Source organism: Cupressus sempervirens, chromosome 2 (assembly GCF_028749045.1).
Source record: "Cupressus sempervirens isolate cs-2001-9-10 chromosome 2, ASM2874904v1, whole genome shotgun sequence".
In the NCBI taxonomy this organism is placed as follows: domain Eukaryota; kingdom Viridiplantae; phylum Streptophyta; class Pinopsida; order Cupressales; family Cupressaceae; genus Cupressus; species Cupressus sempervirens.
The window spans coordinates 754,815,167-754,839,068 of NC_143119.1; the positions used below are offsets into that span (position 1 = coordinate 754,815,167).

Sequence of the window (23,902 nt, forward strand, 5' to 3'; positions counted from 1 at the left end):
ATTTCAGAGGTTAGATCTGAATTTTGAAGAGACCTAATTATTGGTAGAAGGCAGATTTAAGGTAAGATTTTCGTTCATCTTTAGAGGTGAAGATTGGTTTTAAAGGCAGAATTTGTTCATTGTTCTTGCTTGGTTCTTTTTCCTTATCTTCTTCTTGCACTATTTATCCACCACTTCATCATCTCCATTGATAGGCTGAAGTTGAGAGATATAAGGGTAGATTTCATGATACGACATTTGGAGGGGCAGAAATAAGCTAGACCACCCTAGGATTGAAGTTGGAAGATATAAGTGTAGTCCATCCTAAAGTAACGAAGAGGCAGAAATAAGTAGTAGTCCCACCCCTAGGTTGGAGAGGTGATTATAAGTGTATAGATTGGATTTTGAGAGGCAAAAATAAGTTAGATTCCATCGATAGAAAGAGTTGGGAGATTTATAAGTGTAGTCCATATCATTTAGAGCGAAGAGGCAAAAATAAGTGTTTAGGATGGTAGATGTTAGTACAAGCAAGAACCCAAAGGGAATGAATATCAAAAAAGACAAGGAAGACATGATATCTAAGACCACCTTCTCGAAAATGAGGCGAATAGGTGACACCAATATCAACATGGTGAACATGGTACAGTTAATGGATAGATTGAAGGAAAGACAATCCCCCATGGCGAAGAAGATCTACAAGAGTAGAATTGTAGATGCGACATTTTTCCTTCCTACCTTGCCTTGTCCGGAATTGGTAATTGAGTGTGCATCTTGGTTTGATATTGTGACCAAGTCCATCGTTTTTGATGAAGGGAAGAGAGTGTTGGCTAACATTAGCAAGCAAGTGGTCGAAGAAATATTCAATATTCCGCAGCATAAAGGCATGACAGTGGTATGATGTATCAACCAGCCAATTTCTTTCAGGATAATCACGATGCCTATTTCATTCATCCAAAGCAGAATTGGTTACACGAAGGCAAGAAGGGAGTTACCAAGTCATCAAAGCTCACCAAGTTAGATTTCAAATCAGAGTTGGCGACCTTATTGTGCTTCTCAGCCGAATGATGGGCGTGGTTCAAGGTATGCAATTCGAGAACTAGATGTACTATTTTTTCGATGAAGTTGAAAATGGAAAGAGAAAGTTTGATTGGGCTAGAATTATAAGTGAAAATTTAGAGTTGCAACTAAGGACAATACAAATTCAAAAGCAATTCTACATGGGGTCCTACCTTTTCTATTTGATTGTGAGACTATATGAACACCTTGGACTTAAGGCCCTAGGGGTGATTGGTAATGGGTCAGGGCAATGTTTGGTGCATGAGTGCTATCCACAGTTTCATTTACACAACACCGAAGATTATAAGATGTTTTATGACGCCTTTGCTATGAGGACAGTAAGAATATTACAAGGGACACCTGCTAGGAGGCTCTCATCGGAAGTGGAAGCAAAAGTTGAGGTATGGGAGTTGGTTTATTCAATTTCCGCAATTCACATTTATCAGAGTAGCAGGAAGTACAGTTTGTTCCAAGAGACTTCCAAGGTACCCACCCAATAGAATAGTTTTGATGGAGTTACCCAAGCAACTTGAGCATTATGACAAGATGATGAAACTTAAAGGTGAGATAGGGATTACCTTGTCATTTGGAATAGGCAATGATACTTGCCCAAATCTTGTTGCCTTTGTAGCTATGGAGGAGTTAGAGCGGTATCATCTAGGATGGTATAGAGCAAGACAGGGATTCGATCCTAATGGTCTTATCAAGGCATCTCACGAAAACACATTCAAACATATTCCTAGTATAGAAGATTTTTGGGCCAATGTATAGGATGACTTTCATGTTGGGAAGCTGGCTTTCTCAAGGTTGTCAGTGGGCATGATGAGGGCAATCAAATGGAGAGGCCTTGATATTCCCGATCAGCTGGAGGACGATGAAACAGTGCTAAGAGAAGATTATGATACAGTGGATGGAATAGAATTGGGTCCAGTGCATTGGGATGATCATTAAGATCCTTCCTTAGAGGCAATCACAAGGACAATTGATATACACACCAAGTCATGATACAATGAGAAGTTAAGGCAATTTACAAAGTCGGAAGGTACGCCTTACTTATGAGAAGGTGAAACCGGAGAAAGAAGGTCCAGTGGAGTCAGTCGGACAGAAAGGTGGGGGTAGTAGCCAGCAACAAAGAGGAATTAGGAGCAAGAAGAGAAATTTGAAAGTTGAGAAAAGTAAAGAACATCAGGAGCCTCCAACAAAGAGACAAAATGCAACACTGTCAAGGGAGAGCATAATTGAGGCTAGGAGCCAAGAGGTTAATATAAGTGGACAAAGGGTTGCGGTAGAGGTGAGCTCTGATTCAGAATCAAGTGGTTACAGTAACAGTATTGAATACTCTTGTCTCTCGGATAACCAACATGGAGATGATATGACAGTCACTAGTGAAGAAGAGGATAGGCCAATTGATATTGAGGAAGTAAGCTAGGCGCCTGAGGCTATTGGTGATACTTTGCTAGTCGAACCAAATCCACTATGGTGACTGTTCGAACAGTTGAAGATATTCAAGGGTTAGTGGAAAAAGAAGACAGTGAGAAACATAAACAAATTGCAAAAGCGGTGGCAAAGCTAATTAGGAGTGATGATGAGGGTCACCAAAAATTTTAGATTGCTATACCAATGGTTAGCAAGGTAGTGGATGAGATTGTAGCCCACGAGTATGAGATAGTAGAGCATGACTTGGGAAGAATGAAGGATGACATAGAGTGTGAGGAGATCCAGAAAGGCATGGTTTCAATTAGAGAAAGGTTGAGGAAGGCAAACGAGAGGATTGTAAAGTTGGAGGCCGAAAACAAGTATTAGAGAGATTGCCAGCCTATCCAATAGTTGCATCAGGCTACCCTTTTGCAAGACAACGGGAGCAACATAGAAGAGATATCAGCTTAGCTACACGAAATCAAAGATTGGATCAGTGATATCTTGGATAGTCACGACAGTAATGGGCCCATCTTACTATCCACCATTCCAAATCTAGTCAGAATATCTTGAGTGTACTTTCCTTGATGTAAGAAAATGTAGTCCTTTTGATTAACTTCAAATCCCAAGAAGTAGTGTAGTAACCCTAAATCTTTCATTTCAAATTCAGCTATCAGAGTTTGTTTACATTTTTCAATTAAATTATCATCTCTTATTATTAGTAAATCATCAACGTATAGAACAAGTATTAACATCTCATCATTTGAAGTTTTGAAATATATGTTTGAGTTAGCTTCATTCTTTGAGTATCCAACTTTGGATAGATAGTTGTGTAGCCTTTCATACCAAGCTCAAGGGGCCTGCTTGAGACCATAGAGTGCTTTCTTGAGTTTACATACTTACTATTTTTTATCCTTCATGGTGAAACCTTCAGGTTGTTCTATGTAAACTTCTTCATTAATGACCCCATTTAGGAAAGCAGTTTTTACATCCATCTGATGAATCTTCCATCCTTTGGATGCTGCAATTGCAATAATTGTTCTTACAGAAGTGTAACGAGCTACTCGAGAAAAAGTTTCTTCATAGTCAATGCTAGCTTTCTGAGAAAATCCTCGAGCAACAAATCTAGCTTTGTGTTTTTCAATGCTTCCATCTGCAGTGTATTTGATTTTGTATAACCATTTTGAAGATACAACTGATTTGTCTTTAGGCCTAGGTACAATATCGCAGACATCGTTCTGAATTATGGAATTGTATTCTTGCACCATGGCATCTTTCCACTCTTGTGAATTTAGAGCTTCTTTAGTTGTTGATGGTTCAATTTTGTTTAGTTCAGTTATAAGAGCAATGTAACATGATTGATTTCGAGTTTCTTTGCTTTCTTTTGAGATCTCATTTGGTTCTACATTGTATTCTTCAATCATCTTCCTTGCCCATAATGGTCTTTTCTTCCCATTAGTTATATATGGTTCTCTTCCTTCAGATGTGTTCTCCCTTTGATTTTCAATTTGTCTAATTTCCTCATCATCTGAGATTGGTTCATCTTCTATGCTGGTTGAAAGTTTTAAAGTAGACCGTTCTTCAAAAATTACATCTTTACTTATTTCAACTGATCTTTGTCTAGGAATAAAAATTCTATAACCCTTGAAATTTTCACTATATCCTATAAATATACCTTTCTTCCTAGAAGGTTCGAGTTTAGTCCTCTTTTCTTTGGGTATGTGTATATAGATTGGACATCCGAATATTCTAAGATGACTTAAATCTAGTTTGGTCCCTGAGAAGACTTCTTCTGGTGTGGAATTCTTTAGAATTGAATGTGGACATCTGTTTTGAATGTATACTGCAGTCTTAGAGGCTTCTGCCCAAAATGAGGTGTGCATATTTTGATCATGTAACATAGCTTTTGTAGCTTCAATAATGGTTCTATTTTTTCTTTCTGTGACTCCATTTTGTTGAGGATTATAAGGTACTGTATACTCCCTCTTAATCCCAATAGAATTGCAAATACTTTTGAAGATTTCAGATGTATATTCCCCTCCATTGTCTGATCTTAATGTTTTAATCCTTTTACCTGTCTGATTTTCTACTAATGCTCTAAAGGTTTTGAATTTTGATAGAACTTCATTTGATTCTTTGACTTTCAAGAAATAGATCCAAGTCTTCCTATAAAAATCATCAATGAAGGATATATAATAAAGGAATCCTCCTAGAGATGGTGTGGGCATGGGTCCACAAAGGTCTGGGTGGACTAGTTCCAAAACTGATTTTGACTTATGTTCACTAGAGGGAAAAGGTCGTTTTATGATTTTCCCTAGGGCACACCCTTTGCATGATCCTATATGAGTTGAGTCTAGTTTAGGAGTACCATAAGTGATCTTATGTAAATTTGGAAGTGAACTAAACCCAATGTGCCCAAGTCGTCTATGCCATAACTCATTAACATTTCATGTTTCATAACTGAGGGCTTGCATTTGAATATTGCTTAATCTTTATAATGTTCCAAATTTAGACCCTATGGTAATAGCTCTTTTCATATTTGAGTTATTAGGCCGGTATAGTACTTTGTCTTTGTTGAAGGTGACATGATATCCATCATCGGTTAGACCTGAGATAGAAATTAGATTTCTCTTTATACTTGGTACAAACAAAACATCTTTAAGATTTAGTGTAGTTCCATCTTTTAATTTGATAGAACAGGTCCCAATACCTTTAATAGGATAGGTAGAGTTGTCTCCAATTGTAACTCCTTCAGTGATATAAGTTCCAATTGTATCAAACATATATTTGAATCCAGAGATGTGACGAGATGCACCACTGTCTACGATCCAAGTTTCTTTATTTGAATTTACTTCACTTGAAAGTGCGGAATAGTATAGTTGATTTTCATTTTCTTTTGTTTCAGCAAGGGAGGCTAGAATTTTCTCTCTCTGGATAGTTTCTGAAGGTGTGTCTCATCTTCTCACACTTATAACACTTAACTTGAGAGTAATCTTTATTGTTAAAACTTTTATTATTATTGAATTTCCTTTTATTGAATTTTCTCTTTCGTTTATTCGAGACAGTGTGAAGAGCTTGATTTTCTCCCTCTTGATTTGAAGTGATTCCTCTGGAGATTAACCTTGATTCTTCTGCTATGCATTCATTTTTCAACTGATCAAAAGTAGGAACTAAAGGTTTACTTACCACTTGTATGAAGGTATCCCAAGACATTGGTAGCCCTCTCAGAGCTATTAATGAAAGTTCTTGATCTTCTATTTTGTTTCCAATGGACGATAATTGTTTGTTCATTTCAGAAATTTTCTCGAAATAAGATTGAATAGAATCTCCTTTTTCCATTTTAATATTCAGTAATTGAGATTTAAAGGTTATCAGTCTACTTGAATTATTTATCTCAAATGTATTTTTTATGATCTTGAATATTTCATATGCACTTTTGATATATGATATAGAGGGAAGAATGTGATCCTTTATTGAATCGACAATTATTTTCCTTGCTTTATTATTTCATCTTTTCTAGGTGAGTTTGTTTGATTCATTTTGAGGTACTAGGATATCTTCTTCAATGTAGGTTTCTAGTTCCAGTTCTTCCAGAATTGTAGTAATACGAGTTTTCCAAGAGAAAAAATTCGATGCACCTTCAAGTGTATCTTCCACTCTGACATTATTTGACATTATTTCTTTCCTTTAATTGAAATTTGAGATTTCTCTACCAATTTGGCTCTGATAGCATGTAAAAATTTAATATGTGAAGTCTTTTATTGGTGTAAATCTCAATTTCAATATGTTTAAAATATACAGAATTTGTATTACTGTGAAGAACTGCTTACACTAATATCTCTTGTTGCAGATCGTTGAATGGTTTAATGAATTTAGAAAAGAGAAGACTGAAATGGTAATGAAAACTAATATTCAAAATGTAATCTGTGATGAGAGAGCTTTTATTGCCGTTGTGATTGATAAAACTTCCATCACAGATCATATAATATATATGAGAGGGCACGGTGGGTGAACAGTTGCTACAGCAACCTGATCGGTTGCTTGGACAGTCACGACAGTAATGGGCCCGATTCCTTGAGCAGCCACGATGCTTTGTTATGATAAACATGACAGTATTTACGTGCTTTATGGTTTACGATTTATTTGCCCATAACAACCACCTTACGGTGAATACAAGGTGCTATCGAATATGATTAATATTAATATTACATTACTTAGATTCTTAACATAATCTCATGTATATATATATATATATATATATAAAATTAATGAATCAATTATGTAATATAAAATTTGAGTATAGATCTATCAGCACAAAAATATAGCTTCAATTTCTCACATAGCTAACATTCTTAACACAAATCACATTAATATAATTGAGTTAGTATCCACAGTTGTAAGAAACCTTGGAGTTTTCTCATGTTCTTCATGAGTATTTACTTTTCAAGAGAGGGTTGAGTGTTTGGTATTCTATATCAAGTATTCAATTGCTATATGTTATGTAGTGGTATAAAATTGATAAATAATTTCTCAACAGATTGAAGATGGCGAATTACGAGCCTTGAATTTCCCAATGTAAAGGATATACATCTAAATCATTGATAATAACTTGCCTACAAAATAAAGAGTCTTCGGGAAAGTAACTTGCATAATGCGAATGCATGTAAGAAGACAGGAATATGAGTAAATTAAAAGGAATACTTATTACCTGTTCAAATATAAGGAGGGGAAGGGGTGTGAACGAAGGTTTAAAGTCTGATGTGGAGGCATCCAGATGAATTGGATTTGACAAAACCAAACATCAAAGCAAGAACATTCCAAAGAGGCATCTAGATGAATCGGATTTGACAAAACCAAACATCAAAGCAAGAATAATGAAGTAAATAAATAAACGACTTACCGGAATGCATTGACAGTAAGTTAGGCCAATAAGAAGATACGGGAAATTTGAAGACAAACCTTGGTGTCATTTGGAGAGAAATTAATCGAATGACAAGAAAAGTAAAATTGACCGTATGAAGTTTGATGCATACAAATATTACAATACAACTGTACCATTTGAATAGTACAATGCTCACCCTTGAATGGAAGATCACACCTATTGACCATTGATGATTATGTAAGAACTGTGCATGGCCTTGCATCACGTGGAATCCTACTAGACTCTTGAGGTACAGGTGCCCTACCATAGCTTTCAAAACAAGAAATGGAGAACATAACACGGAGGATTGAATATATGTAGAAAGATATTAATTATTCATGTTTGTGAGCAATCAATCTTCCAGTTGACACAAAGTGATAAGGAGGATATAAGATCTGAAAATCATTTTGATGAAGGCAAGTATTACATGAGAAAAGGACAAATGGAATAGGAAATCGAATAAGGAAAAACATATGAAAGAAAATTTAAGATATTACTTTATTGATTCCCATGCTAAATTGATAATAATAGGGGGATAATGTTATATCCCATAATATACAAACAACGATAGCACAGATTTCAAAGTCACATCCAAATAAGCGACACAACGAATGAAGAGCAAATAAGGATAAATAGTCATAGAAATAAGGATACCATTGCATAGAAAGGGAAAATAATTAAAGCGCCAATACTATTGAGCCATGTGCTAGTGGGTGGGACAAACAGTACCCACATTAGCAGTTACAAGTTGCCACCATGGATTGAGGAACACATTTATAAGCAAGGACTTATTAAAGGGTGATACCTTAATATTTGATTCACTAAAATACAAAATGGAGATGTAAGGATTGAACGGCTCGAAGATAATGAAGCAAGTTGGAGATTTAATAAGGAATGCGATCTTCATATTATGTGCCATTGAAGTGGCAAGTAATTAAAGATTACTTTATGAACCAATACCACAAGTGAGGGTTGATAAATAAATATATCATAAGAATAACGAAATATATCATGAACAACATATACTGAGCAAAGAACATGTCAAACAAATTAAAGGTGATTAAACATACATATCGCCACTTCGCCAAATTCATTACTCTGCTGGAATACATCTAGTGATAATAATGCCAAGAGTATACAAGTCAGCGGGAAATCTATAAGTATTTAAATATATAGAGATTACTATAGTGGCACTAGCAAAGTGGAAAGTGTAACTTATAAGCAATGGTAATAGGAGAGTGTAAAGAACTTTTTCCTTGATCAAGTTATGGGTAAATTTGAGCCATAGAGTCATAAGTCATAACATGCACAAAACTTAGAAAGTCATACATAAGAAAGGCGGTGCATTTTTTGTACATATTGAAGATGCATACTTTCCTGGCATGAAGTTGCAGTCTTATCATATGCAGATGAGACACAAGACCGAGGGTCAACAATATAAGAGTGGGAGTTTTACATTGTGGGGGGGAATAGTAATCAATGTTACATTCCCACTTGAACCCTCTTTAGAAGGGAGATGTTCCATTCTCAAATAATTTAAGAAGGAAATTTTTGATTTAATATCTATGGATCTTCATGTGCAGAGAAAGAATGAAGGTTTGTACTTTATACACACTAACAAATATTGTGCAGACTCTGTCTTATGGTAGTAGCTCGAAAGAAGCTGTGATCTAGAATTCGTTAGTCATTTGATGATCAATGAGGCTCTTGAGGTGAATATTTTTTATGATTGAGATAATGAGTATTCTTCCATTAAGAGGGAGTCTGGCATTTTCTTTCAAAGGCAACGTAGGAGCTTAGAAGATTGATAGGCCTACTATTATGTACATCATGATGAAATAACGATTTATCACGAGAAAGTTGAAAGATTGATATCAAATTCAGAGGGAGTCCGATAAGCATCCTTGGGCGAACAAAGCTTCTAAGGGAGCAGCTAGAGGACCTGACTTCCCAAGATCTTTTGTTCAAAGGGAGAATTACGAGGTGCAGTTCCTTGTTAATGAGTTCTCTACGAAAGAAAATTTTGAAGTGAAATTCCTTAAGAGAGAGAAGGTTGAGGTGGAAACCTTTGTCCCACCCTCTAGGAGCAGTTATGGTGGGTTCACCCTCTAACTCGGTTCATGGTGGATATCATGTGAGTTACTACATGATGCTATTGTGATTTATGTCATGAAAGGTGATGATCTTTCATTTGATAGATGTGTGAGGTCGCTATTGTAAGGTGATGATCTTAGCAATAGCTTGACCATGTTATCATGTTAACAAAAAGTATCATGATCCACTACATTAAATTGTTGTACCCAAATGAGCCAAAAATTATGATACTATGGTTGTTGTGTTGTATTCTTGATCCATTGTCATGATAGACTACATTAACTTGTTGTCCCGGACTGTTTCGAAAGTCATGACAATAAGTAAATCATGATAGTCCAGGATTGAGACGGAAATCACGAGATCAAGATTGATTATCTGTTCAATTATGTTTGTGTCCTAAAATGTGTCGGAAATAAAATAGGATATATTCTTAAAGGGATACGATTGTGTATAAGCATTTTTTATGCAAACTTGAATATGAGATTAAGAAATTGATCATATCCTCCCTTGCTAAGAGGGAGTGTTAAAAGTAATAGCTTTGGTTGGATATGATATCTGTATATGGAAACGTGGACATATGTATATATATGTACATACATGCACATGTAAATACATATACATACATATTTGTATATGTTTGATTTACTTCACATACTGACATCTCGTGCTATTCGATACTTTATGATCATTACCTGATCGAGCTATATATATTGATATATATGCTGCGATAGTTCCTCTCATTGATTCATTACCTGATCGAGCTATATATATTGATATATATGCTGCGATAGTTCCTCTCATTGATTCGTGACATTAATGATACTGTAATTGTTGTTATTGTTCTATTATCATGATGGACTAAATTAAATTGTTGTCCTGGAATGTGCTAAAGATCATGATAATAAACATATCATGACAGACCACGTTAAGTTGATGTCCTAGAGTGTGTCGAGGACATAATACTTTTTGTAATGGACTACATTCAGTTGTTGTCCTGGAGTGCTGGAGATCAAATAATACACATCTTTCCAAGATATAACATATTCTTTTGGTAGGCATCAAGGATTTGATGCCATTACGCATACGAAAAGAATATAAGTATGATGAATATCATATGATTGATATTTCTTGTTGGATCATACTTTAGATTATATTGAAAGATAACATATAAGTTGATGGATATATGTTGATATCCTTCAATATGCCATTCGAGGAATATCATACTGAGATGATATCTCTCCATATACTTGAGAGCATAATGTGTTCTATAACAATCCTCCTTGGTTAAGAGGGACTATTAAGGTTGTAGCTTCAGTCGGATTGAATTGACTTGGAGATAAATTGTTTATGGTTATTGGTAAATCATCATTTAGAAAATACTCTTATATCTACTTATATATATTATAATATATATGATATTATATATAATATAATATAGATATAGTTATATATATATGTTATTGTTAATGTAATGTCCCCATTCTCAAATAAGATTTAATGATAATAATAATAATAAGTCAATTGAAAGAACAATAATAAAATATATATTAATATATTATTAATAAGATTTTGATATTAGACTATATATCAATAAACAAATATATATTGAATCATATAGATAATAATAAAAATAAAACTTTTAAAATATCAATTGATAAATAATGACATTAAATTAGTACATCACATATAAATATAAATGATAAATATATAATCCAAACTTTAAAAGCATTTAAATAATATTCATAATCAAAGATGGTAATAACAAATAAAGAGATTTATTACTAATAACTAAAGGGTGCGATTCAAGTTTATAGTGACTTCTCACCCCGAGTTTAAGATATAAGAAAGCATTTGAAATCATTGAGGGAAAGAAAAAGGGAAGTGTAGATTACAACAAGCATTGGAGTCAAGCATCAGACGGAGGAACCTGAAGTAGAACACACCAAGTATTCACCATCATAAAATACAACGGCCATTGCACCCAGGACAAGACCATCGCAGTCTTTGACAACACAGACAGGGACTTCATGGAGGAGACAAGGAGGGAGGAGTAGAGGAGGATCTAAGAGAAGAAAAAAATCTGATCAGGCACGAGAGCATTGAATATAGACAGTCCAGAAGTGAAACGGCAAGGAAGTATGCAGTCAGCAGGGACTCAATCGAGGATAGATTGGTGACATTGAACATCCAACCCTTGGATCGCAGAGAGATTAGGAATGATTCAGTGGATGTGTGAGAGAAGAGATCAAACAATCATAAAAGAAGGAAAGAATAAAACATTCACTATTTTATCACATTGGCCTTGCTAGGAAATTTCACATTCAGTATCGGGAAATCTATCATCACATTTAGATTTCATCCTTCAACCCTTGAGATTGTCATTTGTTCTCATCTCATATTAATGGGGTCCACAATGATAAAGAAGCACACAACACATACTAATGATAATCGACATCAATAGACAACCAAGGAGAAATTATAAGTACATAGCTTGATTCAGATCCTAGTAGAACCGACATTATAGGAATATACATGTACGAAGATATCAATTAGTAGTGGGTGTTAAGGATACACTTTCGCATGATCGAGAAAAAGGACTTATTCCTATAGTTGGAGAAGGAGGAGATTATGACACTGGAAGCATAGTCCAGATCGACGAGAGAGACATTCTGCATAACATCTACTTCAAACTGATAGCAAACAGTAATACCAGTAAAAGAATAAAGAGATGATATATTGCCAGCACATCATAGACCCCGAAATAGTTAGGAGAAGAATTGTGGAAAGTGGAATAAACAAACCTTACCATTAGGAAGGTTGGGAAACTAGCAGAGGATTCACAATACAGATCATGACTTTGACAGGAACAGTCAACGCCGTTGACTGAGTATTGAACGTAGCCTCGCTTAGCTCTCCATACAGTCAACCAACACTCACCAGCTGGCAAATATGTAACAAAAAAGTTCACAAGGTTGATGTCCAACGTAGAAGACAATATCCTCTCCCAAACCCAAGATACTGATTCATCCAAGTTGGAGATTGCAACAATAAGTGATGACAGGCCCATCCAAGGACTATCGAAATTAGGACCAAGACTAAATAGAATCTGCCAAGGACAAGGAAAGCACCATTGGGATACAAAATAAATAATCTCAATATAAATGTTCATAATCAGGAAAGCAAGACAGTGATACAAGAATCACTGGAATGTCTCAGTTGTGATCTCATAAGTGGAATAACTGGTCAAAACAAACTAAACCAAGGTTTCATAGCTCAAGAGATCCAGAAGATACTAGGGATATTACAGTTAATATATTATTTAACAATGGTTAACCATAGAGACATGTCTCCTCTCATATTTATAAGTCTTTTAAATCTGCATTTGGAACACATCAATATGATAGCAATGTTATTACATTTGCAGAACCGATCCTTGTTACTCGACAATTGATTTAGACATTCCTAATTATAGAGCAATTGTTCCTTATCCAAGTTTGCCTCCCTTTGTCCATTATTACTCACTTTAGAAAACTTTTTCAAGAAGGATGGTGTGTACGTTAGGTTCTTAAGTGGGAAAGCAAGGAAGCACCAACTATTGATGTATTGAACATTTGTTTCAAAAAGGGAGAACATGCTAGACAAAATGGTATGACATTGGCAAAGAAAATTTTAGCAATAGAAGACTCAACCAGCTTGCATGATTTCATATTAAACATTTTTTAAACACTCGCACCCCTTTTCTTTCTCTTCGTAGAAATCTCTCGTCTTCGATTCTCAACATTTATATTTTGGGTAGGACAGTGCAATTCAGATTGCACAGTCTCGTTGACATTCCTTTATTTCTTCTCTCCTTCCATGCACAATCTAGGCACCTTGGCCTTCTCAACTAGGGTAATGTTTTTACAACCTTTTTACCTTTTGTCTACACACACACAAAAGATGAGAGTAAACCTTTGTATAGCTGCACCTGTAGTCTTTGTTTCATAAATGACATAGACCCACTCTACTCTTGAATTTTTTTCACGCCTTCTTCTATGAGGTCTTTGTTTCTTTTGAATTTAATTGGCCTTTTCCATAGGTTTTAAAGAGTCTATAGGGGCATTCAAATGGATTATTAGAATTCAGTCACTCCCACACCTAGAAGAATTCCCAAAACTGCTTCTATAGCTAGAAAAATGCAAATGAACAAGGATAATAAAGTTACCTTAAATGATATAGATTTGATGCTCTCTTGCCTTATTCCCATTGTTCTCTTCTCACAGTCGTTTTCTCTTTTAATCTTCTTTTTCACAAGTCATAAAATGGAAGAATGATTTTTTTTATATAAATGTTGGTTAGGTTGTTTAGGTTAGGCTTAGTGTAAAGGGGTGTGGCAGTCCTTGTGGTCCTCCTGTCCTCTATTCTTTCTTAATCTGAATTCATTGTTTCCATTTTTAAAAGAAAATGTGGTATGAGGTGGGGATATTTCCAATGCATCCTCACATCCTCATAACATACCCTAGAGAGGATGGATCAAAACATGTAGGAAGCACACCCTTGCTACTCAATAACTTTATCAGCTTTTGAACATTTAAACTATGTTCTAAATTTTTTTAATCATCATGACAGGTTAAAATGCTAAGTGCAACACGAGGAAAGCTGAAAGCAAATTCTACATCAAACCAAATTGAAAATGATCCATTTTTTCAAGCTTCCAATGACGCATTGTCACGGCCTCCATGTATCGTGTGGGACGAAATAATCAAGTATGTGAACAGAATAATTTTTATTCTCAGCATTGAATGAGCATCTTTGTCAGCTCTGATTGAATTTTACTGTCAAATCACCAACTTTATGTTTCTCTTTCTGTGTTGGGTGTTAAAACTTTGATATTGTTTTTAAGGAGATTTGGATCTCGTTGTAGGATGTGTTTTATATTTCTTGACTTTGATCTATCTTATATCCTTTCTCAAAACTTCATTGACTTAACATTTCTCTATTTTTTGCCAGATTTGATAATGTAACTGTCTATGCACCAGATGGGACTCTGTTAGTTCGTGAACTTAGCTTTGAGGTACTTCCTAGCAACTCTGTGATCATTATGGGACCAAATGGCAGGTAAGGAATTTTTGTTTGCCCTCTATATATCAAAACTGAGTTATTTGTATTTTAACGTTATGGTATTTAATCAACACAGGATACCTGATTTTGCAGAGTAGGTGTTTGAGGGTATCCCATGAAATGAAGCTTAATCTTATGTATGCATATTAATGGGTAATAGGCCTTAACAAATATACTGCAGACTCATACTCTGACCTTTGGTACCCATCTTCTATATCAGATGATGTCCTTGTCTCAGAAACATATATGAAGATGTCTCCTTACGATAGGAGATTTTGAATGAGTTTCCTTGGAATCTCCATGTCTCGTTGAAGTATCTCTTGAAAATCAAGATACTTTTTCTTCACGTTTCTTGGATATATCATAAAAATTATATTGGCATTTTTGCCGATTACTAAAATTTATATTGCAAGGACCAAAAAAACTCTCACAGACTCACAATTTATATCTTATGCACCAAAATTTATGAGTATTTCTGTGGTAGAAAATTCTCTTCCCAAAACCCAAAAGGGTTACAGCTAAGAAGAAAACAATAAAAGGGCTTACAAAGCCTTTCTGTACTGTTTTTTTATTCATTGATTGAAAAAGGAAAGATGTGTAATTCATGATTACAATGACTGTCAAGAGTGCATTGCGAAAGAGGATCTGCTCTGCTATTCAATCATCCAGCCGATGCAGAAGTTGGACCTCTTCCATTGGTTGAAGTATGATTCTAATTTATGAATTTTTTGTTTTGTGTGCTTAATTATTAGTGTTGTGTGATGTATGTGCTGGCATAATTAATTGAAAGTATTCACTATGTACTCTTGATGCTACATTTGTCCACGGACCCTAACCATTATTGTATGTGATCTTTAAACTTTTATGTCATGATGATGATTTCAGATTATTAAGTACCAATATGATTAGTTTATGCTTTTGTGGGCATGTATTTTTGTACTTCAAAATTAAAAAAATTCCACTTTTTATGTCATTTTTCCTACTTGTAATCTATTTCTGTACTTCAAAGATCTTCAAGATTGCCATTCCTATGAATCTTGGTTATTTATTTTTTGATAATTTTATTATTTTCTCTTAGGGCGACGATGAGTTTGCTGGCAATGGGCTTTTCCCTCTGTGCCCTCTCTGCTCTGTCTACTTTGTTTTTGCTATTGTTGCGACTTGTGCCCTATTTTCTCATTTGGTTGTTTGTTTTGTCTATTTGCAAGTGTGCATTGTCGTCTTCTGCATCTTTTGGTTCTTTCGTCTTCTGTTCTCATTGGTTACAATTCTCTTCTTCATTTCCCATCGTGTCAGTTTGTGTGCTTGATTGGTTGCCCATTGCTTGCTTCCTTAGCTTTGTTTGTTCTATGCTCGATGTCATCTATGCTCCTTGACTTTATCTTCACTACTTCTTCTCCGAGTCAGTGTTTCATAGCTGCTATAGTCGGTTGTTTTGTGCTTAGTCTTGGTCTTGTGTTCATTCTTGTTTTCATCCCATGCCTCCTCTATGGAGTAATCTTTTCTGAGTCAGTGCTCCTCTCTGTGCAGGCTTTCTCCTTGCATTTTCTGGTCCTATTTCCCAACACCTTTCTATGTGAGGTGGATTCATGCTCTTCATTGTTAGGTGCCAGTTATGGAAGTAATATTATCACTGTAATTATGTACTAATGTCATGAAACAATTTCTATTAATAACATAGGAGCAATATGAAAAACAATACCATAGAAAAAATGCAACACATTCACATGGCAGAATGTTACTTTATTGATTGAACCAAAGGATTACATTACCAACCATGGCGACATTCACCACACTTTCACTTGTTCCAGATTCCATACAAATAGACTTGATACCGTTGGTTAAGTCTCGAATTGTCACTAAATGACACCCTTTCGTAACAATGTTTTATTACATTAACTAACAAAAGTGTTATTTAACTATTCTTGGCATAATTGTCGCCTACATCATCCTCCCCCAAAAAGAAAAAGTTTTCTTCCAGATGATAGTTATACATCAAGTAATATCAAGGAAAACTAATGACAATAGTGTAGATAATCACGTGTATTGCACAAACTCAAAGCTTTAGTGTAGTTCAAAAATAAAAGGGGGGTAACTCCCTCAGTGGGGGTTTGGGGGCAACACCCTCAACGTCACAGGGCAGCACCACTAGCAAGTCTGGTGGCAGTGCCCTCGTCGCTAAGACTAAATTAACATCTTAAAAAACATAGAACTCTATAGCGTACATCATTTTCTTGATTTTTTTCGATGCCTTCTCTCCTCTGTGAACTTCCATCCAACTACCAACTACCATCTCCCTTCACTTCCTTCTAAGCATGCCAATCTTTTCCATTAATTTTTGAGCTTCCCTCCTAAGATACAGGCTTTAGGTGTGCTGGTGTTGTATGATGTATGGGCCTTCCTTTCCTCCATATGAACTATGCCTATGGTTTGCTAGTTGTGCCACATCATTTTTTCTCCAAGGAGTCATTTTTTGCTCCTCCACTTGGTCTTTGTTGCTTCATCTCTGAGTTCGTGTTGCTTAGCTTCTCCAATCAGTTGTTTTGTGCTTTGTCTTGGTCTTGTGTTAATTCTTGTTTGCATGTTGTAATGTCCCCATCTTTTTAGCAACTCAGTGGAGTTCTTAGCCTTTACGTTCTCCAAAGGCTAAGTGGAGAAATAAGAAAAAATTGATTAAATTAACTTTTTATAAAGTCATAAATAAATTAAAATTAAAAGGTGACTTTATATTTAATTAATTTAATTTTCTAGAAGCACAATTAATATTGTATTGTAGGGGAGGAGCTTCTAAAGAGTGCATTAATTATTGGAAAGGGGGAAGCCTCTAGTAATTTAATTTTCTAGAAGCACAATTAATTATTGTATTGCAAGGGAGAATCTTCTAGAGAGTGCATTAATTATTGGAAAGGGGGAAGCTTCTAGAGAACGCAATTAATTAATATTTTATTTCCTTCTAGAAGGGTGAAGGAAAAGTATAAATAGAGGTGGGAGCTTCATTGTTTAGGATCGGATTCTGGTGAATTGCATTTGATAAGAGCTTGGAGGTGTGAGTTATAGATTTGTTCTTGGCATTAGAGGACGTATATCCTCTCTTGTGACATTCTAGACGTCATTCCCTTGGGGTTTGGCCTTTGGAATTCATTGTTGTGTATTTGATTTTATTAGTTTGAGAACTAATATTATTTCAGCAGTGTCAATCTTCAATTTGCATAAATTTCTTCTTGTCCATGTTATGTGGTTTTAAATCTATGCAAAGACATTAAAATCTCTTTTAGAAGTTGGTTCAATTCTTGGGCATTTCCAGGGTGCCCATTATAATGGTATTCGAGCTTGCTTGCAAAGTGTTTGACGAAATGTCAAACAACTCAAGTATAAAAGATTTTGGTATTTGAAGAAGTTATAACCTATTGGGGTTATTACAGTGGTATCAGAGCTATAAGTCCTGCCATCCTGTGGCTTATAGGGAATTTGGAACAGCCGGATAGAGGGAAAAGTGTTTGACATAATGTCAAAACACTAAAAGCATAAATTAAAAGGGCTAAGCATTTATGTTTGAGCATGCGACAAGGGCTTTATAATTTTCGCAATACCAATCAAGAAAAAGTAGAAGTTCAGACTTTGTAGAGCGAATAAGCTAGTTCATCTGTGTAGAGGGACATACAATCCAATCATACAAACACAGAGGAGATATTCTTTGAACAAGACAGTAGTATGGGTGACCAAGATGATAGGAATACAAGATTAGGTGGAGGCAGGAATACTGGTCCAGATCAAGAGGATGTAATATTCAGACGGTTATTGGGTACATTACAGGAGGGGTGACATATGCAATAGGAGTAGAATGGGTGAATGGATATGATGTTGCAACTTATGGCTGGACAGATGGGCATCAATATTAATCCAGGTGATGCCAACAATGGAAACAATAACAATGGGGGAAATGAAAACAATAAGAGCAATGATAATGGAGGTTGAGGCAACAACAATGGTCTTGAGAATAACATTAATGGTAATAATGGACATGGCAACAATGGGAATGAGGCTGATAACTTTAGACATGTTGCACACCCAACTCGAACAATGAGCTTGAGACCTCTTCTACCTACCTTCCCACCCAAAGGTCTAGTTCAACCAGTTAATGAACCACATATTATCGAGTTATAGAATTAGTTCAGGAGGGACTGGGAGGCTAGTGGACTGGAGTTTCAGGCGGATATTTCCCTCAAAGATTATATGGACTTGAGGATGAGACACATGCCCAGATCAGGAGAGAGAAATCAAAACTTTCAGCTGAGAAAGAAAGTTGGGAAACTTTCTTTACCTTATTATGATGCTTCAGAGAAGATGATTGCACGAGCTTGGGTGCAGAAGGTAGATACATACTTGCAACTGAATCCCATGCCTGAGGAGGAGGCTATAAAGTATGCGGTTATTCACTTGGATGGACTGATGCATGAGTGGTGGCAGCATGGCATGGTAACCTTGGGGCATAATCAGATCACATCTTATGAGGAGTTTACTGAGAAGCTCATAGAGAGATTTGATACCAGGGATCCCGAGTTACAGTTTAAGGAGTTGGCACAACTCAAGCAGTGGGGATTAGTTGAGACGTATATCAGTGAATTTCAGAGGTTAGCTGTGTTGGTTAGAAATATTTCAGAGAGGTTAATAGTGTTGTTTATGGATGGACTTTCAGATTCCTTGCGGGGTTGGGTCAAGGGTCATGACCCAGCTACATTACAAGAGGCTACTAAGAAGGCTCGTGACTTAGCACCTTCTACTTTTAGGAGCAGATTTCAACATAGGGATTCTTATATGAACAAGGACAAATTTTTTTTTCACAAGGATGCTTAGCCAAAAAGGAATAAGTTGGGTAATGACATCCTGAATGAGTTGAGAAAGAAGAAGCTATGTTTTCATGGCAGAGAGCCTTGGGACTTATCTCATAAGTGTCCTCTCAAGGCTAAGGCAAAACAAATGGAGTATTTCTCAGCAGAGGAATCACAGTTAGAGAGGGAGGATCAACACTTTGATTCAGACGAGGATAGCACTACAAAGGAGAGCAGCATTCCTGAGGATGAGAAGTTGTTGGCACGATTAACGGGGGCCTAGAAGGCAATCACATTTAAGGTTAGGGGTACTATCCAGGGACAGAAAGTGTTCTCACTCATTGACACTAGGGCTACACATAATTTCATAGATGCACAATTGGTAGCCAAGAGAGGTTTACAGACCGAGGAGCACACCGGGCTTAGAGTCATGGTAGCTAATGATGACAAATTGTTATGCACTCGGAAGATATCTAATCTTCACATCAGGTTAGGAGATGGCTATGAGTTGGAGGATGAGTTCTATGTAGTAGATATGGATACTACAATGTCATCCTCAGCATGACATGGATGGCCTCGCTAGTTGAGTTCACACTCAACCTAGCAAAATTGGAGATGAGGTTTCAGCATGAGGGGAGAATTGTTGTACTTAGAGGACTTTCAGATGGGAGTTGCAGAGTAGTCTCCCTGAGGAGAATACAAAGACTTTTTCGGCATAATGACATAGAGTGGGCAGCATAATGTTTCACCATGCCAACTTTATGGGAGCCACAGGTGGAGTCATCCACCAGATATCCAAGAGATACTTGACAGGCACACTAAGATATTTGGTGAGATTCCGCATGGGGTTCCTCCTGACAAGGGGATAGAGTATGTTATTGAGCTCGAGGAGGGAGCCAAACCAGTTATGATTACTCCCTATTTTCATCCTAAGAAACACAAGGATGAGATAGAGAAGGAAATTAAGGAGTTGTTGGAGATGGGGCATATCAGGCCTAGTAAGAGCCCCTTTGCTTCAGTAGTAGTGTTGGTAAAGAAGGGTGGGACAATGTGCATGGGCATTAATTATAGGGTGTTAAATAAGAAGACCATTAATAATAGATATCCCATCCCATGGATAGATGAGTTGATTGATGAATTGCATGGTGCATGCTTTTTTACGAAGATTGATTTACAGTCAGGGTATCATCAGATCAGGATGAGGGAGGACATTGAGAAGACAACTTTTCGATGTCACTATGACCACTTCGAGTTTTTGGTTATGCCATTTGGGCTAACCAATGCCCCTGCTACATTCCAGAGTTGCATGAATCAAGTATTTAGGGGGCAGCTTAAGAGATTTGTCCTGATTTTCTTTGATGACATTTTAGTCTTCAGTAAGACTTGGGAGGAGCATTTACAACATCTTGAGATGTTGTTGTCCATTTTGGAGAAAGAGTCACTATATGCCAAGGAATTTAAGTGTGAGTTTGGGTTAACTGAGCTACTATACCTCTAGGGCATATCATCAATGCAGATGGAGTTCAGGTAGATCCCAAAAAGATTAGAGCTATTGTTGATTGGCCTACTCCTACGAACCTCACACAACTTAAGGGGTTCTTTGGTCTCTGCGAGTTTTATAGGAGATTTGTTCAAGGATTTTCACAAATCGGTGCACCCTTGACAGACCTTGCCAGGAAAGGAGCCTTCGTATGGACAAGGGAAGCTCAGAGATGCTTCGATCATTTCAAGAAAGTGATGTCATCATGTCTAGTATTAGCTCTACCAGACTTCACGAAGCCATTTGCGCTTCATTGTGATGTGTCAGGTGATGGGATTGGGGCAGTCTTGATGCAAGAGAAGCATCCCATTGCTTTTGAGAGTAGGAAGCTCCGTGGAGTGGAGAGGACCTATTCCATCTATGGTCAGGAGATGTTGGCTATTATGCATGCATTGGCCAAGTTTCGGTCCTACCTAGTTGCGGGGAAGTTTGTTATCAAGATTGATCACAACAACATCAAATACTTCATGAGTCAACGTGATTTTTATGATAGATAACATAAGTGGATTACAAAGTTGCTGGTTTATGACTTTGACATTGAGTTTGTCAAAGGTAAGAAGAATGTGGTGGTAGATGCTTTATCCAGGAAACCTCATATTTGTGCTCTAGCTAAGATTAGAGGAGATTGGAGAAATAAGGTTACAAAAGAGTATGCGAGGGACACTTGGGCTTTTGGAGTGATTGCAGGCACCATATAGGATGATCGTTATGTGGTGATGGATGGATTGATCAAGTTCCAGGGTAGGATATATTTGATTCCTTCATCACAGTTTACGGAGGTAATACTGAAGGCTTTTCATGATGCACCTATAGCTGGACATCCAGGGGTCTTTAAGACCTATAGGCAGATCCGTGAGTGGTTTACATGGAAAGGGCTCAAGGATGATGTTCAGAAGCATGTCAGGGAGTGTGCATTTTATCAGCAGAATAAGGGAGAGCACACATATCCTATAGGGTTGTTACAACCTTTACCCATTCCAAATAGGAAATGGGAAAGTCTTTCTATGGACTTCATCACCGGACTACCACGAGTATAGGGGAGAGATTGCATGTATGTGGTAGTTGATTGGCTAATGAAGTTTTCTTACTTCTTTGCTATTCCATCCACTTACACAGTAGCACAGGTGGCCGAACTTTTCTTCAGAGAGATATTCAGGTTACATGGGCTACCTAGTTTTATTGTCAGTGATCAGGATAGTAAATTTATGAGTACTTTTTGGCAGGAATTGTTTGGGTTGTGTGGTACAGATCTTACACCTAGCACTAGTTATCATCCACAGACAAATGGGCACACAAAGATTGTAAATAAATAGGTAGAAGGATATTTGAGGAACTATGTGACTGCACAACAGAGGGCTTGGGTCAAATGGCTACATATGGGAGAGTACTATTATAACACCACTTATCATATGTCCATCAAGATGACTCCATTCATGGCACTGTACGGTTATGAATCACCTAGTTTCATGGATCTAGTTTTGGGGGATAGTAGAGTGCCCAAAGCAAAAAACTTCTTGTAGGATAGTCAGGATATTTTGAGGGTGATCAAGGAGAATATACAGCAAGCCCAAAATCAGCAGAAATTGTATGCTAACCAGCATCGGATAGAGCGCAACTTTGAGGTTGGGGATATGGTTTACTTGAAGCTACAACCATACAGACAGTCATCACTCAAGAAAAGTGGAGCAGAGAAGTTGAAGCCTAGGTTTTATGGTCCCTATAGAGTGATTCGTAAGGTGGGCGAGGTTGCCTACAATATTGAGCTTCCAAAGGGCAGTCAGGTCCATAATGTGTTTCATGTGTCAAGGCTTAAGAAAGCCATCAGTCAGAGAGTTGTGCCTTCTGTAGAATTGCCGCCATTAGATGAGGAGGGGAAGCTAGTATTGATTCCTAAGGCTATTCTAGATACTAGGGAAAGGACTTTGCGAAACAAGTTGATTAAAGAATATTTAGTCAAATGGAGACACCTGCCTATTCTACTTGGGAGAGCGAGTAGTTAGTATAACAAACAGGACTGAGATTGCTTGAGGTCAAGCGATTTCAAGGAGGGACTGTAATGTCCCCATCTTTTTAGCAACTCAGTGGAGTTCTTAGCCTTTATGTTCTCCAAAGGCCAAGTGGAGAAATAAGGAGAAATTGATTAAATTAATTTCTTATAAAGTCATTAAATAAATTAAAATTAAAGGTTACTTTATATTTAATTAATCTACTTTTCTAGAAGCACAATTAATTATTGTATTGCAAGGCAGAAGCTTTTAGAGAGTGCATTCATTATTGGAAAGGGGGAAGCCTCTAGTAATTTAATTTTCTAGAAGCACAATTAATTATTATATTGCAAGGGAGAATCTTCTAGAGAGGGCATTAATTATTGGAAAGGAGGAAGCTTCTAGAGAATGCAATTAATTAATATTTTATTTCCTTCTAGAAGGGTGAAGGAAAAGTATAAATAGAGGTGGGAGTTTCATTGTTTAGGATCAGATTATGGTGAATTGCATTTGATAAGAGCTTGGAGGTGTGAGTTATAGATTTTTTCTTGGCATTAGAGGACGTATATCCTCTCTTGTGACATTCTAGATGTCATTCCCTTGGGGTTTGGCCTTTGGAATTCATTGATATGTATTTGATTTTATTGGTTTGAGAACTAATATTATTTCAGCAGTGGTTCAATCTTCAATTTGCATAAATTTCTTCTTGTTCATGTTATGTGGTTTTAAATCTATGCAAAGACATCAAAATCTCTTTCAGTAGTCGGTTTAGTTCTTGGGCATTTCCAGGGTGCCCATTACACATGTCATGCCTCCTCTATGGAGTTTTCTTTTTAGAGTTGGTGCTCCTCTTTGTGCAAGATTTCTCCCTATGTTTTCTCGTCCTATTTCCCAACACTTTCTATGTGAGGCGGACTCATGCTCTTTGTAGTTATGTGCCAAATATGGAAATAATATTATTAGAGTAACTTTGTACTAATTT

At 36.6% G+C, this 23,902-nt stretch overlaps 1 protein-coding gene across 4 annotated transcripts in view; it reads left to right on the forward strand.

Annotated features, from left to right (window-relative positions):
• Positions 1–23,902, forward strand: part of LOC149575617 (uncharacterized) — a 268,148-nt gene that overhangs the window by 201,888 nt on the left and 42,358 nt on the right. For all 4 annotated transcript variants that reach the window (XM_089815382.1, XM_089815380.1, XM_089815381.1 and 1 more), the window contains 2 exons: positions 14,075–14,211; positions 14,456–14,563. In XM_089815382.1, the coding sequence (XP_089671508.1) occupies positions 14,075–14,211; positions 14,456–14,563 (245 nt within the window). The remainder of the gene's footprint in view (positions 1–14,074; positions 14,212–14,455; positions 14,564–23,902) is intronic.